The 19,303-nt window shown below is 38.5% G+C and overlaps 2 protein-coding genes across 2 annotated transcripts in view; one reads left to right on the top strand and one right to left on the bottom strand.

The window, feature by feature from the left end:
* Window positions 1–2,364: 2,364 nt before the first annotated feature.
* On the top strand, window positions 2,365–5,710 carry LOC137298065 (uncharacterized). Its single transcript, XM_067830116.1, has 2 exons — window positions 2,365–2,668; window positions 3,673–5,710. The coding sequence occupies exons 1-2, from the start codon at window positions 2,479–2,481 to the stop codon at window positions 4,023–4,025; spliced, it is 543 nt and encodes a 180-aa protein (XP_067686217.1). The 5' UTR covers window positions 2,365–2,478; the 3' UTR covers window positions 4,026–5,710.
* A 5,599-nt stretch (window positions 5,711–11,309) lies between these two features.
* LOC137298680 (uncharacterized) overlaps window positions 11,310–19,303 on the bottom strand; it is a 146,537-nt gene continuing 138,543 nt past the window's right edge. Inside the window, exons 133-138 of the mRNA XM_067830962.1 lie at window positions 18,499–19,082; window positions 16,967–17,358; window positions 16,492–16,698; window positions 15,628–15,791; window positions 14,316–14,427; window positions 11,310–12,715 (exon numbers count right to left, since the gene is read on the bottom strand). Of these exons, the coding sequence (XP_067687063.1) occupies window positions 12,524–12,715; window positions 14,316–14,427; window positions 15,628–15,791; window positions 16,492–16,698; window positions 16,967–17,358; window positions 18,499–19,082 (1,651 nt within the window). The 3' untranslated portion in view covers window positions 11,310–12,523. The remainder of the gene's footprint in view (window positions 12,716–14,315; window positions 14,428–15,627; window positions 15,792–16,491; window positions 16,699–16,966; window positions 17,359–18,498; window positions 19,083–19,303) is intronic.

Genomic DNA, 19,303 nt, shown 5'->3' on the forward strand with positions numbered 1-19,303 from the left:
TACATAAATGATGTACATTACAACAGTTTATCAGATGCAGTATCAACACATGGAAACAATATGAGGTATTACACAGAACTCATTTAAAATTGTCAATATCATGAGATATATTAGAAACTTCGGGATTTCTGTTTGAAAAAGTTGTTAAAACTGTTCTTTTCTTGAACGTGTAGCAAATTTTTTATCACGAAAAAGCTACGTTTATAAAAGTGACTCCCTTTCTTTGCTATACTTGGTACAAGATATTTAGTGTTGTTTCTTCTAAGACATTGCGCATGTCACAAAGACGTTGTTCTAGTGTGGTTGCAGGTTTTGTATATCTTCGAGTGTCAATTTTGAGTTTATGGTTACTTAACCCTAGTTTTGAAAGATGTGACCTGTGAGCTTTGTTTTTGTAATGAAACAGATAATTCTTATGATTTATGGATGACTTGACCAATTTGTATGTTCTTAATTTGTTATTTGATGTAGGAGAATCACTGTATGAAAGACTGAACATGTCTTCACTTTTGTACTGGAGTTTACTCATGGTAGATGCATTATATATTATCATAATTATATAGTGCTGAGAGTCGTGTTGATTTATCTAAAAACAACTTTTGTGGGTATACACCCGATCCTTCGGTGGTGCGACACTACCTATGACAGGCTAGACAGTATAGCTCAAGCATTTGATATATGTGTATCATGTCAAATACACATCAACAAAGAAGCACATATACAATGTCATAACAATGTTAGGTTATTATACAATGCATGCACAGCTACCGGCATGACCAATCACATCCCCGTATATCCTAGAGTTCGAAGCTTACTGAAGAACCTCAAGCATCTCCAAAATAACACTGTATCAAATTACTTGCATGTAACTATAAAGAGATCGTTTTTGAACGGGAGCAATGTAGCTTGCTGCCCTCACATTGTATTGGTAACATTAGCTGATAACTATCATCCTTGAGGCTGCTGCCTTTTCTCTGCTGTCGTCGATTTTTTACGCCACAAATGTAGGATCATTGTTTGTGTGATACTCTCTCGCGTTACACGACCCATAAATATTGAGTTTTGTCATTTTGTTTCAACTGCGGGACGTTTTTTTCGGCACGAGTGACACATGTGAGAGCCCACGGCCTCCTCTCTGTACATACAGCTGACATGGCTGATACATTTCGACTAGTTTCGGTTATTGTAACAGTAAATAAACATTTCGACTAGTTTCGGTGTTACTTTAACATTAAATATACATTTCGAGAGAATTGTTTCATTTGCTGAAATAATTTTACGATGAAATTGAGTTATTGTTTTTACATGCTATTTAGTCTATTTTTAAAAAGAATCAGTTTACAGTGTTAAGTGGTTTGTGTGGTGTTACCTCTAGTACATACAAACACTGGCAGAATATACCACACTGACGCAACATACCATACTGACACAATATACCACCTACAGTGTGTCGTAAGACCATACTCGCATATATCTGAGTGAGTGAGTGAGTGAGTGTGTTTTGGCGTGAACATCAGAAACGGGGCCGGGCTTGATACATTCAGAAAAGCCGGACCTTTGACGAGTGAACGTTGTGTCCACCATGCTACCACCATCGCCGATAAACAATATAACACGGAAAGCATGGCAAGGGGTTCAGATTACAACGACTTGAATAATTTGATACGGTTTTGATTGTTTAACTAAAACATGTATTACGACCTACGCAAATACAACAGCGGTTAAGGGGTTAACCATTTCTCCAAGCACGTACAATAACAATGTTGCCTAGATTTAAATACTGTGTGTGTTTGTGTGCGTGTTTGTGTGCATCATGAAGATGAAAAGTTCACACAAAAGTCATGTCAGTATGTTCGCGTGTATGTTTATCTTCGCATGTCTGTGTCAGAGATCGAGGCATAAAAATATACACTGATATGAGTGTACTGCTTCAGTATAATATAATACAACATATTGTCACAATGATCTCATGGGCATGTTCATAGCGACATATATGTGCGATTCTTCACTTATAGGTTGTTAGGAAGGATAAATAGGAAGGATCTGTTTGTATCCCGTAGTTAAGAAGAAGATTGCATGAATCCCTTATGCCTAGGGGGTTATGATAACATAACAAGACTTTCTTTGTGTGTTTGGATGTGCTTTCTTTGTTTGTTACCAGGTATACTATAAATAGCACATCAAGGTGATGACATAGGTGATGTACATACGTCCTTGACAGACAAACACACATGGCATGCGAGAATCAATATTTCGCGGGAAAGTTAAGAAGTAGCGCTCTGCGCATGGGCATTGCATGCTATATTTCCCGCGTTATTTGTCACGTGCCACATGGGAGGTCGTAACTGAGCGCTGTGATTGGTCACAATGCGAGGTCACGTCAAGCGCATGGCATCTGTATGTATACAATCCCAGGAACATAACAGTAAACGAACTACACTGGAAATTCTATGAAACGCGAAATTCAGAGCAGCAACAATGATGTCAACTAGATTGAGCGGAGAAGAACACTTTGATTTCGGCACAAGACCAAAACGGCAACGCCTGGAAGCCTCCAAACACTATGACGTGAATGGAAGTGGTCCGAAGTGCCTAGAGTTAGAGGGGGTTATTTCTGTTCTGAAGGAGTATGACGATTACGACGGCGGGATTAACTGTAGCATGTGTGGTAAGCTGGCAATTTATTACGATTACGCTGAAGTAGATTTTTTCGGACTTCCCCTGTAAAGTTTTCACCCGTCTTGTTCGTCCTGTAGGCCTTTGAAACTTTTTTTTCCTGGTTGTCAAAGTTTGATCGATCGTATTATGTTTACCAAGCAGAACGTATCGAAAACGTTAGTGCGAGAGACCCGGGCAGTTACTTAACTAAATCCAACCCAACAGTAAACATTATGAATGACTGAACTCGTTCTGTTATTCAGGGGTGAATTTCTGATTATCAGAACTGGATCAAAATGGCACTTTATTTCGTTTGTTGACAAACTTTCTTTCAATTTGCCAACTATTTTTCAAATAAGTTAAAGACTCCCGTGTCTTACTCTACCATTGTTTAAAGCCACCTGCCGCTATTGCTATATACAACATTCTATTCACAATAATATTTGTTGTTGAACGCGTATAATGTGATTGTGGTCGGCCTCGTCGGCGCGGCTTGAGTTCTAAAAATAGAATTAGGTCACAAGCGGTGCTCATTCATAAAACGACCACGTGACATTCACAATCCGTGACGCTTGTACACATTGGCACGTGGTTATGTTATTATTTACAAACAACTGAAACATGTTCATATTTGATAATTGTAGTGATTTTGACGCTCTAAATTTTGAAAACCAGCTGTATACGAAAGGCGGCGTTGCTTATTAGAAAACAGTTAACTTCATAGCAACATTTAGTGTGATACTGGATGTGCAAGCCAAAGTTGACAAAATGTAAAGTGTGTTATGCCGCTTGTAAATTTAGTTATTTAGCTAATTTTTATGTACCAGCTGAATTTGATGACATTCATGTACTTCGTGTTAACATCTATATAAATACCACTTTCATGTATGATTCCCCGGGATTTGAGATTGATAATATGTTGTGCCCTTGTGATAGACATCCAATGATCGAGGGAAAGCGGTATACAAATGTTCGTATGATAAGAATAAAATATAATGGTAATATCTTTTGCAGGGAAACTGTACAAGAGCAAGGTCTGCTTCATAAAACATATCTGGGAGCACAGCATCTATTGGGATGTATTTGCAGACAGAAAGAATCATGAGAGGGTTCTGTCCATCCAAGCTGCTCTAATCTTGTATAGTGGTTACCATGGTGTTGCCATGGACGACGACAACATGCTAACCCATCTTCTTGTCACCTCCCCAGGGAGCCATGGAACAGTGGACAAGAAATCCATTCCTGAGTCGCAGATACTTGAAAATGGAATCACAGCTGAAAGGAAAATTTTGGCACAGCATCAGAATAAAGTAAAGGCTTCGAGATTCTCGGAAACTTCTCCATTGAAGAGAAAACGTGAAGACTGATTGTCTCGTGTGAACTGTAAATAAACTGACTGTGATTGGACAATTATGCTGTGTTGGACTGATTGAAGATGGATGCTTGCAGAATGATAAAGTGGTTTACAGAAGTGTGTCCACAAGTTGACTATACAGGCTGATTTTTAAGGCAATTAAATGTTTTATTTGGATATGGGACTCAGCTGATTAATCCTTGAACTTTTCATGCATATATGATATTTCAAGATGAATAATTTAAAGCTAGTTTGAATTTCATAACATGCAATTTGTGACTGTATGAATAAGATATATCTATTCTGAAGAGGCCATAGCACTGTATATAATTACAAATTCAACTTCTATGAAAACCATTCCTTGAGCAATTTGATACATCCCTGTTTAGATGCGCTTTTGATACAAGTTTATAATCCAATATGGATGCAACAAGTTTATATTGCAATTTGGATGCAACTTTCTACGTTAAGAAATCTATTTCTTACCATTTATTACTGTACATAATCCCTCTTGATTATACAACTACATACACTTTCTTTAAATGAACATTAATCATCTGTTGAATTTTACTGAATCTCAAGACTGTCTCTTTTTAAAGTAAAGGTGGTTAGTAGAAGGAAGAAATCATACCAGAATTTTCTTAAGTAAGGAACTTCTGCATCTGTGAAATTTATGTTTTCTTTTTATAGTTTTTGTGCATCAAATACGAGTTTGTGTTTTGAGCAGATATTCATCGATATCTTGTACACTGTTTTTATCATTGTTTTCAGTAGAAACCTGTTAGTAGTACATGTATATACTCTGTACATATAGATGTTTTAGACTAGGTCTTTCATTGGTTGCCATAGTTATGTTTTGTTGCTAAATGATTATGTGATATTTGTTGGTTGTTTTGTTAAATGATTTTAAAACAAAATTAAGACTTTTTGCCTGAATGAACAATTATTTACTCAGATTTTAAATCATCCTAATGATTTACACATTATTTTACAACTCTGATAACTGTTAATTGCGGTAATAGTTCCTTTTGTTTTTGTTATGAAAACAAATACATTTTTGACATGAAAATGAAGAAGTGTCTTTGCATGTAAGGATTTTAAAGATTTTGAGGAGTGATTTGCTAATTTACTTCCTCAAATATTGTAATGTTTTCATGTCATTGGTGCCATGGTTCAAATAAGATTTCAAGTGCCATTATTATTCAAGGATACAGGTTGTATCTGAATGTGATATGTGACTGTGAGCGACTTCTATTAGTACTTCGTTATTTTTATATGCAGCTTTAAGGAGCCCAAACTAACACAATGTTGATTCTGCCAATCACTGCCATCTCCACCATGTCTTCAGCCTTACAATACTTGACAATGATATCAGAAGTGACTTTGTGTTTACTGGAAGAGTTTTTTAATATTATATAAGTAACTGTGTTGGATGGCAAAATTTTGACACACACCATTGTATTCCAGAAAGAAAGGCATTTTGTTTGTTTGGCTGTCAATTTTTAGCACCCGAGGCTAAAAGTTTTCCAGATTAAGCTTTAATTTTCAGTGTTTGTTGGGGACTTGCTGAAGCTGACAATACTGCTTTGTCATTGGAACTGAAATATTTTGGGGATTTTTTGTGGGGAAGAAGACTTTCAAGTCATGTGTTCTAAAGATGTTTTGGTGCTATTGTATGTAATAAACATATGATGTGAATATCTGTTTTGTTCTCTTTAATAGGGACTAGTTATTTTTTTGTTGGATTTGGCTTGGGGTCCATGTGCACTAAGCCATCTTAGGGATGGGAGTGTATGTTACAGTAAGGTGTATATACGGGAAATCTGCCAACACCTGCATTTGTATAATCCGGCACACTGTCACTGCATTTTTATTTGGGTCCTGTGGGGTGCCAATTTAGACAGGTTTCATGGTAGTGACAATTGTAGTAATACTAAGAATGCTTTGTGCAAGTGGCACCAGGATTATATACCTTTCCTAATCAGTTAAGCTTTCGTAGTTTATTTTACTGGAATATTGGAAAGAGGTCCTTCCATTCCTCCATATTCTTCTTCGGATTAACAGAGGTAACACTGAGTGCTCCAACTGTAGTCTGTACTTAATTTGGAGACTTATTACATTTGTGAAACTCACAAATTGCTATGTTTTGGTTAATAATTCTAGTATATATCAATTTATAAGTATTATTTCGGATTTCTGTATTTCACTTAAAAATAGATCCAGAGAAAAGCTTCAGCTGCCTTAATTATTTCAAAGAATACCAGGATAGATGTATATGCTATGCATATTTATGACAGGTGGGACAAACTGTGAGTGCATTAGTAAGCGCATATGACATTTTGTTATAGTCGACACATTCGCCATCAGACAGACACCACCATCAATATTAATAACAAAATTCTCACCTTGCTTTAACTTAAAGCCATTTAGGGGCTTCGCCTCTTTTGATTTAGTGGGCGTCGTTCAGTACCTCTACTAAACTTTACACGACGTCACAGCAATTGTTCATGCAGTCTCGGGTTAAATACGGTCGTTATCATTCAGTTGTTGACGGAAATCACGTTTTGCACGTGTGTTACATGTGTGTGACTTGCAATGACAATCAAAACATTGTGTTTGATGGTGTATGGTTTGTTTGTACGCTGTTTTACGCCATTCAGCATTATTTCAGCCACATGGCGGCGTGATTGTTGTGGTAGCCGGACTATATATACAGCCAGTAAAGACAAGGCATTTAGAAGGTAAACTGTTATGTCCCGAAATCTTCAGCCTAAGTGTACACCATATACTGCATGCTGTCAATATAGTGTTGTTTTCTCGTTTGTTCTGAACTACTGAATTGTTCAGTAATATGATACTTGTCCGCAAAATAACCGACAATAGAGTGATAGTGATTGACAGCATGAGTATCGACCATCGCATCTGAGATACGATTACATGCATCAGCAAACTTTGCACGCTTGATCACCATATACTATTGTATATAGCCACCTGGGTAGATCTTTGCTCGGAACATCGATCATTGGCTAGCCTGGCCCAGAATCGTTCACCTGGCACGTTCACATACTGACACCTTAGCTATAATGTGAATGAGTGTTTTCGTCGACAACAGGTGCGCAAACAAAAGCAGCAAAACACAAGTATCCCAACTACACCATCCTCGATATCTCCAGGGTCTACGTTCCGAAAAGTGGAGACTTTTCGGAACGTATACCCTGGAGATATCGAGGATGCAACTACACAGACCCTAGAACATGTATGTTTACGTGACATGGTGTGCGTGCGATTTGGTGCCTGATTTTGAGAGTAAGAGTTCTAGTCTCGGATTGGACTGGAAACAAAAAATAAGTACTAGAATTTTATTTTATTGAGTTATTATTATTTATTTATATATTCTTATATTTTATATTATTATTTATTTTATTTTATTTATTTTATTATTGTTTTATTATTTTTATTTTAATCCGAAATAAAACATATGTTACATTTGGCCATTTTTCTTAATAGCATTGTATATTAATAAATGTATTACATGTATTGTCAGTAGTCTTGCTCCAAGGCTGCGTGAATGCTAATCCCGTTTGTGTATAGTAATTCTGTGAAGATAAAGAGGGGTCTAAGGACACCAGTCCGCTAGAGGAACATTCATATTTTATAGAAACTATCATTTAAATTATATTTATTGTTACATTAGATTTATTCCCCATGAGGGGAATCGTATTAGCTTAGGGACAAGTGCAAGTGTACATTGTCACTGAAGCGAGGTCTCTGTCTAGTATGAAGATGTAAACACGCTCATCAAAACCCCATCTGGTGTATGAGACACCTAATTGACTTTGAGAACACAGGGAAGATTAAAAATACAAACACTTGAGTGTAAGTGTCTGACGTGGTTGATATGCTACAGGCTCGACATCGGACCCCCAATAACTCAGCGGATAGTGATATTATCAGTGACCTCGGGTCAATAAATTACTTCCAGACACACGGAGAGGTACCGTCTTCAGGCTCTCGTGAGAAGATTTTGGATAGGGCAATCTCTTTACAGCGTCGAGGAGTCCCAAATAGGTTAACGGGTAAAGAGATATGGCACTGACACTGCTGCCAAGTTCATCTGGTCAAAGAAAATGGAATGTTTGGAATTATTTCCGGGTTGTAAACTCACGTACAAGAAACATATCTTTAAATTTGTCGACATTAATCACTGTAATAGTATTTTGCACTGAATACTAAAGACAGCAGCTTGTTGCAAAGCGTACATGTGACGTTTAATGAGATTCTTTTCCTTTCATATGATGTAGAACCAGAATATGACAACACTTGAATAAACATGTTTCACAGCAATGACCATAAAATATGGACATTTTGCGATTTATCTACACTTGTCGATCAGATATGAGAGCAATATAGAAGTGAGCTATTGTCATGCATTTTATCAGCCTAGGGATCATTTTGTTATGAGTTCCGGGTTAAAATGGACCCCAGACAAACTCATCTTCTTCTGAGACTCTTAATGAATCAGTTGAGCAGGTGCGTGTCTTTGCTGACTGCGTGTCCTCGTACTCCATAGTCATGGGTCGATGCTCATAACAACATTCTCTTGATCCAGTCGCGATTGTTTACAGATCACTATATTACAGCAGTAACTTGCGGAGTGCGGGGTAACCAAACAACATATTATGAGGTACATGGAAAGCTACAAATACCGGGTTCGATTCCCAACATGGGTACAGTGCGTGGAGTCTATCTCTGGTGTGTCCCCGCACGGATATTGCTAGAAAAATGCTCAACGCAGCGCGAAAACATACTCGCTATTAATACTGCCTAGAAAATCTTCACGTCAACAACATTGAAATCAACACCATTCTGTACACTACTTTCGAGGACTACATCCTCATGATCCTCTCTCCTCTCCCGCGACTGTCATGCATAACGCCGCGCTTGGTCTGCTTTGGCTTTTGATGATAAGGAGTCGGTTAACAACCACTTGTAGTGATTGTTTAGGCAAGATAACCCTGGGACTATGTCGTAGATGTTTGGAACCGTATATCTTAAAACAGGCTACTGAACTGCCACCGGGACTATTCGGAGTTGAAAACAAGCATCTGGCTTCAGGAAGCTGGTCACAGATAGATGATTGTGAAGTAACCAAAAGATAGTGTTAACTGTGATTTTTAAAAGACGAAATAGAAAACGCCGTCAAAAAAAAAAAAAAAAAGAAAGAAAGAAAAAAGAAAAGAAAATAGAGAATCTGTGATCAAAAGAGGGAGCAATAAATAGTGGCAAATCGCGTTGTGATCAATGTATAATCTTGTGAAATATGAAGCGTAACTAATGCACCGGTCTGTCTCACGCTCACTCAATATTCTTTTCCCAACTGCCTTGCTCCACAGGCAACGCTATAAAGCCCTAAACGAAATCAAGATTTCCACACGTTCTGAATTTCTGATCTCACTGGGGCTCCTGTTTATATCATATGTGTTTAGTGGTTTCTATAAAAAAATTTATATACACAGAAACTAAGAGTTAGTCTACAAACATACACGTGTCGATGAGCAGGACCCGATAGCTGCGATGCGATCCGACAGACTTGTGCCAGTTACATTCGGACACATAAGCGACATGACTCAACTGAAAAGGACCGTACAGTACCTCTCGACTACATAAACAGTTACTGTACCAGGAAAGGGCTAATTAACAACCTATAAAGTAACACTCTGACGGGACGCTGTGACCGCTGGCCTCGTAAGTGTAATCGTTGATTACCCAAGACAAAGACGTTTTATTTGTCATTGAGAGCAAGCAAAGGATTTGAAAGTGTTCGCACGACTTCCCTCTCAGGCGTGCCTCACCTCAGTAGCGGTTGAGTGTATGGCCGTCGAGTGAGCCACCGTCAGCGTTATACAATACACCGGAAATGGGTCTCTCAAAGCACGATTAGAACGCCACCCCTGACCCGAGGCTGATAAGAAAAAGCGGGAGGGAAAGGGGTGGGACGAAAGATTACGATATATGTCGATGAACGCTGACATTACCTAGGTAACGCTCGTCAAGATGCACGCTACGCTGACCTGGCGTGTAACTGGTATTTTATGAGCGATTTAGTATGTATGCTCCCCTCTTAGCTCACAATGCGTGTGTGAGACACGTTTTGAAGCGAAGAGATTGCTTTACATGGCAGGTTTAAATGCCTTGACGTGTAGATTTCCAGATATCCGGAAATTGAAAAAAATCTGGGTTCCTGTCTATCTTGCATGGAAAGGACAATTAACGAAAGTAAATCAACACATTTCTGAGACAGAATGGTGGTTTAGTATGAGGTTATAACAAATACAAGAGTGTGTCCTAAAACTTGTGAAACAACTTCTACGTGACAAAAATCCTTTCCGGAATCTGCACAGAATGTTACACTGTACTATTAGGTAAATGACTAGCATGAACTTAGTCTAACACTTTTTTAAATTATTGCAATAGTATTTTGTCATGAAGCTGCGGGTGAGCATGTATGACAGACATACACAGAAATACAGTAAATCCAGTGGTTGAGCAATGATCAGTGCCACTGGGGCTACCCCTGCCTGTAGGTCTTGCATGGAACAGCAGCTTTCTCTTTTAGTGGGATCTCTCCACAAATATGGTGTGAAACTTTAACTACAGATAACTGTGGTTCGAATTTCCATCAATGATCTCATCAGATCATGGAAACAGGTTTTGCTATTCATATTTCCACCTTCTTTTGACCTTATTCCAAATTTATCAGTCGGACAATAATGCTGAGTAACTGTTTGCTGAAGTCATTGTGTGGTGATTGATTGGGCGCTTCTTTCACTTCCTCCAAATGATCTGAGAGTTGGTGCCAAAAAAATTGGGTGGAACTGAATGTTGAAACAGAAAATAATAAATATGTACTTCTTTCAAATACTTTTTTCTTCTGTTTTCTATATGAGCCACTGAAAACATACATTCTTTATTTATTTTTTACATTCTAATTTAGCTTCAATTTTGAGAAGTAAATGATTATCTATAGTTTAGGCATGCTCTCTCAATGTTGATCAGTCTATAAAAGAGATAAATACAGTGGAAGCTGTCAAAACCAGCCTCTGTCCAAGCTGGCAAGTTGTCAACACTGGCATAAAATCTCAGTCCCATCTGTGGCTTGTACATTTATCATCAGCTCTACAAAACGGCACATTCTCTAAACTGGATTATTTCTACAATCCAAGCGAGTGCAGATTTAGACAGCTTCCACTGTACATGAAAGTGATGTACTAGTAACAAAGTATTAACATAACAACAGTTTTGCATTAAGAAATAGACTTTATTTTAAAATGTATCAAAACATTTCATTTTGTCAATATGAGCACTGTCACAACCTCAACCATTCACAATACAAAACTATATATTTAGGACAGACATGTTGTAGAAAACTGGCACTTATCAACAAGGGATTCTTTGGAAATATACATAATGCTGAAAACCCCAGCAATCACAGATGTGCTTAGTGGACACTGACTTTACATCATAAACGGGAGAGAACTTTGTAAAAGGGAGATAACCAGGATAAACCTTTCCTTTTTTTGAAATTCACCACAGAACATCTTGGTGTAATTGTAAAACTGATATACAAAAAAATCAACATGCTTTTTGAACTATGGAATAATATGACTTCATCTGATTGTATAAAAAGTCTTGTATTGATCGACAGTGTCTGGATATATAACACGTATTACATACTTGGACGGTAAGATGTATGATATAAAAACAAGTCAACTGAAAGAAGACAAAACATAAATCCCTCATCCACCGAAGTAATTTAATTAAACTGACTAAATATCACATTTGATTACTGCTGAGGAAATGCAAATGTATCAGTCATTTTCTCCAAGAGAAAACGTAAGGCAACTCACATATTTACAACTCAACTAATTTTACAATGACAAAAATAGAAACAGTGTTAAACCTCCAACAAAGTTCTGTTATTGCATGGCTTTATCAACAGATTTGTTGTATCACATTGTCATACTGGACGGAACTGTGGGGTGTCTTTAAAGACATAGTATATCAAAATATTACATATAAAGACATGGCATACAAGTAAATAAATAATAACAAAGGTTAATAAATCTCAAAAACAAGATACAAATCACATTTAACCTCGAAGAGATCATGTCGTTGGATAAACTGATAAAGACTTCATCTACAAAACATTTTCATTGTAATGCTCAGTAGTCAGTAAACATTCTTAAACATAATGCTGCAAACAAATACAGAAAAATAAGTTCAAATCATAATCACTGTAAAAGAAACCACCCTTTCTAATGCTGATCTACTGAGTATTTCAAAGATATTTACATGTTGGCCAGTTTTACTACTTGATCATAGAAATGACTTATTAACATGATATAAGAAAAAAATATAATCTGCTTTTTTTCTTTACTTGATTTACAGTTTAGATGATTACATTTCATAAATAAAGCATGACTTCAATGTTGAATGCTGACTTCTCAATATTTATTTCTTCTTCTTAACTGCCTTCTCTTTCTGTGCAATGTCAGCTTCAATGTATGAGATTTTCTTCACAAGAGTCTCCTTCTTCATGAGCACTTGGGTCAGCTGTTCACGTGATGCTGTTAATTGTTCATTGTCTCCTGCCGACTCCAGTTTCTGGATTCCGGTGCGGATCTCAGCTTCTGTTTTCATTGTCTGCAAGAACAAAGATGTCATGTGGCTATTCTGGGAACACATGAAAGATTGGTTTTATACAACTTCAGTAATACTGGGTGAACGGAAAGTGAGTGAGTGAGTTTAGTTTTACGTCGCACTTAGCAATATTCCAGCTATATGGCGACGGTCTGTAAATAATCGAGTCTGGACCAGACAATCCAGTGATCAACAACATGAGCATCGATCTGCGCAATTGGGAACCGATGACATGTGTCAACCAAGTCAGCTAGTCTGACCACCCGATCCCGTTAGTCGCCTCTTACGACAAGCATAGTCACCTTTTATGGCAAGGTGAACGGAAAGCATAACTGACGCAAGGTACAGTGACAAGTCATGTGAAAGCAGTCAACATGTGATCTTGGAGTCAGTGAGTTAGTGAGTGAATTTAATTGGGTTTATCACTTCACAGCAGAAGGAAACCATGACGTCTGAGCTTTATCATTTAGTGAAGCACAGGCAAACTGTAGCGCAAATGGGGTTGCGCAGCATAGAGAATATGACAAGTCTTCTTACATGCGAGCGAAGCAAGCAAAGGTTGGCAATGTACTTTCCTCGCTTCGGATCAAAAAATATTTTTCATGTCAAAATATAATATCTCCACCATCAAAGGTTAACTTCCATTTCCTCACTTGACTGTGCTCTCACATTTCCAACAGCATGTTTAGTAATTACTCATGTGAAAGATGTTTTATTCAACATTTTAAACGCCATGCTTGGTATTCAGATCGTTCTTCGCCTCCATTACCCCTGCCAGTCTCCGGTTGAATGGAGTGACAGAACAAGAATAAGCAGAAATTAGAAAGAAATACATCACCTAATCTTATCATGAACCTGTTGGGAGTTAATTTGTCTTATCTGTCATCACTACTGGTAGTATTTTCGGAACATTTATTCTACCTAAAAACACTTCTGGAGCAGTGGGCGAATGAAGCAGGGGAGGTAACTGTATAGAATAATACCCTCCTTTTCCTTCTCTCCGTTGAACTGGAAGCTGGAAGGGGTAATGGAGGCGAAGAACGGTCTGATATACCACAAGTTGTGCTTAAAATGTTGAATTAAAAATATTTCATGTGAGTAATTACTAAACATGGGGTTAGAAATGTGAGAGCACCACCCAGAGAAGAAAATGGGTGTATAAATTGATGGTGGCGATATTTTATTTTGACATGAAAGATATTTTTCAAACTGAAGTGAGGAAAGTACGTTGCCAGCCTTTGCTTGCTTCACTCGCATGTAAGAAGAATGGTCATTTTCTCTATGCTGCGCAACCCATTGCGCTACAGTTTGTGAGTGAAGGAAGAGGTGTGAGATGGGAAAACATGCAACACAAACGTAAGGCACATAAGTACGGTGCTGACAAATCAAGAAAAGTAATCCTTGAAATTCTAATACTGCATTACAAGTTTCTGGATTTCTAGTGAGAGTCAACATTAAACGACTCATTGGCAGTATTTCAGCCATATTCTGAATTTCTAAGGCACATGATTCATCTGCATATACCAGCCCCTTAGATAACTGGGTCCCTTGTGTTGCCATGGAAACCCAGATGCTTGGCACTTGTCTCTGATGAGCCCCTTACCTGCATAAGTTCAGCATTGAGGGAGTCGTTGTTGGTCTGCAGTTCCACTAGCTGGGAGTCCAAGACATCTTTCACTGAAGATAAGGCTGGGATGCCACGTCGCTTCAAGGGGCTACAAGATATGGGACAAATAAATGGGCATTTGTGTATACTCACAATGCTATACATTTTAAACAAGCACTCTCCTATGCTGACATAGTTGAACACTTTTTAACATGAGAAAAAAGAGTTTTTTTCCACAATAATCCTTCAATAGTAACTGCTTTACACATTTGCCAGAGGTAGTAAGTGATCAAACCTGTAAGTCAGTTCAGCAGCATTTCACCTATACATTTTCTAATTTACACAAGATTTATGAAAGATTAAAAAATATTTTAGACGAGATGACATAGTCATCAATATCCCCTGCAGTGGCAAAATATCCTTCATGAATATGTCTACAAGTTAAGATTGTGCCAGATGTTTTGGTGAGTATATAGAAAAGTGGAAGGACAATAATGTAAGGTATTAAGAGTTCTTCTCCTGAAAGGAACACAACTACAGATTTCTGTCAAACTTGCTGTCATGGAACCACTAAAATATTTTAATCAGAATTAAACAATTACCAAAAGGCACCAGAACACTGCTAGACCAATCTATGTACCAATCTATGTGTCAAGTTTGGTGAAGAAATGGTGAAAAATTTTAAAGCACTACCACCAGTTTTAGCTGAAGTCAAGCATGCTGCCATGGAAATGCTAACAATATATTATTCAGAATACCCAAACTACCAGTACACCAACAGATCTATGTGTTTGGCGAAGAAATATTGAACTCTTTTAAAGTTCTGCTCCAGAAAAGATAAATGTGCATGGACGGACACACGGACAGATGTAGCTGTTTAATACTCCCTGTAAAACATGTTGAGGGGGATAAAAATCTCACCAAATCGATGAAACATGACACCAAAGGACAGATCATCATACATGTAAAAATCACATATCCTACATCTAGTGAGAGAGTGAGTTTAGTTTCATGCCGCTTTCAGCTATATTCCAGCAATATCATGGCGAGGGACACTAGAAATTTGCTTCACACTTTGTACCCATGTGGGGAATCAAATCTCGATCCTGAACACTTTAATCACCAGACTACCCCACCACCCCTCCTGCACAAAAGAAATAGTCAACACTGCAGTTCAGTTCATCATTTGCTTTTAATGTATTGATTAAATTTATTTAAAAGTTTGGTACATACACTTCTGTGTCTCTCTTCATATCCCTCCCTTCCCTCCCCACTCTTTTTGATACTCATTACCCCCTTGCTGTCTTACCTTCGTGGGGTATGTGAAGGACTCGGAATGCCTCCACGCAGTTCCGACATCCGGCTGCTGATGATGTCGCTGGACGTCATAAAACCACCCTTGGAAGCAAGGTACTGTCTCAGTCTGGCATTGTTGGCCATGGCCTGGTAGCCATACATTCGTTGTGTGATTGTCTGAAGCAGATGTAACAAGATTAATCAAAACATGAAATCTGAAGCACCCATTATGAGTAGTATTATCAACTAACTGCTTCATACATTGTGTGAATTGAACCCAGGGATCAGTGAGACAGGCAAGTGCCTTAACCACAAGACTCCATCCACCATGTTTCCCCTCACCTCGTAGGTCATTGCTAGCAGACTACTAGATAGTCACCCAGTACAGGTTAATATCTATTTGCTTATTTCTTATTTTAAGAAAAAATTGTAGTAAAGATCTAACTTCAAATAGCATAACTCATTAAATGTATGAACTGAATGTAAAAGTAATGGTTTGAATTCAGTATTTTCTGACCAACTTCTTATGAATCTCTAAAAACACCGTTACCTTGTATGTCAGACATTACACTCAGAATGTTATACACATTTACTGTTTCCTACTTAAGGTGATTAATAAAACATTTATGGTACAATAATGATTTTATTTTGTTAAATTAAAGATCAACACTTATTCATTAATTTAATCTCAATTTGACTGAGACAAGCTAGTAAGCATAAAATTTGTAGACGAAATGTAACAAAAGAGGTAAGCATGGTTTTCTATATGCTTATCTGAACTTGTGAAGTTCTCTTTCCTCAAACTCCATAAGAGATCAAAGCATGAACAGGACTAATCCGACTACAGCATACTACAGGATATTTCAAATTGTCTAACCTGGGTTGAGAAGTCAGTTCGGGTTGGACTGTCCACCTTCATGTCAATCATCTCCCCAATGACGTTCATCCTCTCATCAGGGTTCTTGGTGCCAGTCAGCGCCACTTCCAGAGCTGGTCTGGGACTGGATGAACCAATCAGAGACTGAGCTCGGCTTGTGTTCTGTGTTCTTGAGAAGAACATGTCTTGACACATTATCTTCATTGCCTGAGGAAGAAACACCCCAAAGAAATTAATACAGATATCTTGAGTTTGTTTGCCAAAATTTCATTGTATTCAGTGTCTGTTGCTTAAAAGTTCTGTTTCATTTTTCTCCAAAGTTCCAGTTCATTTTTCTCCTGCAGCAAGTTTCAAGACAAACAGAACATTAGTATTCAGCCATTACAATTTTCCTTGCTGTCACATATAAGGATGTATTGTCACGCTGGGGTGTGACAGTATTAAAAATAACGCATTTTCCTGAATTTCTTCTCACCTTGTAGAACTCTCTCATAAAGAGGACATTTCCGTCATCTGTCATATCTCCCACCTTGATGTGGGCAAGGGAGTGGAGAATCACTACAACAAAGTCCCCAATGGATTCCATTCTTTCTTTTCTCACAAACAAAATCTTTCGAGAATGTTCATAGAAAATGGAGTTCCTGAAAGCGTTCCTCTCATAATTGTTCTTTGGAAGACTTGATGCAAGGAGCAGCGTGACTTCGGGTGTTCCAATTGTCTGCTTCAACAGTCTGATGACAAACACACCAAACCTGTAGATGACAAACTGACTTGGACTGATGGTGTTGATGTCTGTCGGCTTGAGGTCTCCATTGCAGGACCACTGCGCATCCCTTACATCAATGTAGGGCTTGCTGTAATCACCACCTAGAAGCAAGAGTGAGTGGGTGAGTGAGTTTTATGTTGCATTTAGCAATATTCCTGTAATATCATGTTAGGGACAGCAGAAATAGACAACACATACTGTACACATGTGGGAAATTCAACACATGTCTTCAATGTGACAAGTGAATGTCTTAATCACTAGGCTACTAAAGAGTGGATCCAGAGGGGGGTTTCAGGAGGTTCGAGAGGTTCAAGCCCCCATCCCCCTTTTGAAAATCACTTATGACCACACTGAAGATTATTTTATTTTTTTCACCGGCAGAGCCAAGGGGGGTTCAGAAGGTTCGAACCCCCTGAACCCCCCACCCATCTACCCTCCCAAAATTCCTGGATCCACCCATGTCCACTCAGGGTGATTAAGCAATGAGCAGAAACTAACACCACGCAGTCTAACAGAATGTAGGTTAAGGATTGTCTGCAGTAAAGCCAAAAGCTGTGCAGAAGTCAAATGTCCACAGCTTCAGTAGACACATTGCCTATTTGCTCATCTCTGTACATCTGTTTGTTTTGCTGTACATGGTTTCAGAACTAGAGGTAACTGAAAAACAATCGACTGTTCATTGTCTATTTACTATTCCAATTTTGAAAGAAATATAATTGTAAAGTCTCAGCTTTGTCTAAATAAACGAGTGAGTGTGAGTGAGTTTGGTTTTACGCCGCTTTTACCAATAGTCCAGCGATATCACGGCGGGGGACACCAGAAAATGGGCCTCACACATTGTACCCAGGTGGGGAATCGAACCCGGTTCTTCGGCGTGACGAGCGAATGCTGTAACCACTAGGCTACCCCACCCTCCCTCTGAATAAAGAAATGAGTGAGAGGGTGAATGAGTTTAGTTTCTCACCGAACTTAACAATATTCCAGTTATATGGTGGCGGTCTGTAAATAATCAAGTCTGGACCAGACTAATCCAGTGATTAACAGTATGAGCTTCGATCTATGCCAAACGGATATGACATGTGTCAACCAGTCAATGTGCCTGACCACTTGATCGCATTACTCTCCTATTACCACAAGCATAATTTTCTAAAGATCACCTCTAACCCGAAACTTCATGTGTTCTAAATAGCGGATGAACAACTGAATAATCCATTGTTTCATTACATGATATCATAACCCACCCAGTATCTTGTCTGATGTAGCTGGACCAGATCCATTAGTGCTGGTCTTGTCCAACATAGCCTCAAGGTCATTGATCTGCTTGAAAAGAGGTGAAGCCATCAGTAGATTCACCCAGTCTTGTTCCATGTTACCTGTGCTCTCAAACCCACTGTCTGGCACAGGATCTGTCACTGTGCTGCTTGGTAGAGGTGTGAATGCAGATTGTAAAGTAATCTCCTGCTGCTTCTGTGCCATTTCGTTCCTAATCTCGTCATCAGCTTCAAGCTGGGCTTGTTTGTCCAGTTTGGCAACCTCTGCACCCATACGCTGTTTCTTCCTGGCTTCCAGTTTGGCCTGTAAGGCTGCCCGGTGACGTTCACGCTCACTCAGGGCATTAGATTCCAGTTTCTCAATGTTCTTGTTGTGTTCTTTCAGCAGTCTAGCCTTCTCTTGCTCACTAGCATTGGACTGCTCAATCTCTTGCTTCTGTCTCTTGGCATTCTCTTCCATCTGCTGCTGGCGGAGTCTCGCTTGCTCTGCTTCACGTTCTTTCAGGCGCTCTACCTCATGCTGATGTTCATCTTCCAAGTCCTTCTCGAGTTTTCTGCAAACATGTCATAGCATTAAAAGTGATGATGCTAAGCTGCTTATAACCATATTTCAGCCACATAAAAGCAAGTAACATATAAAAACTGATTTTAGACATTTCATTGCAAGGTCCAGCTGTCCTGAACATAGTTCAATCCAAACCAATCAAACATTTCTGTCTTTCCATTTTATAGTTGCTTACTACAACCACAAGTTGTTGATGATCTAAAATGTTCT

Source organism: Haliotis asinina, chromosome 10, assembly GCF_037392515.1.
Source record: "Haliotis asinina isolate JCU_RB_2024 chromosome 10, JCU_Hal_asi_v2, whole genome shotgun sequence".
NCBI classification, from domain to species: Eukaryota; Metazoa; Mollusca; class Gastropoda; order Lepetellida; family Haliotidae; genus Haliotis; species Haliotis asinina.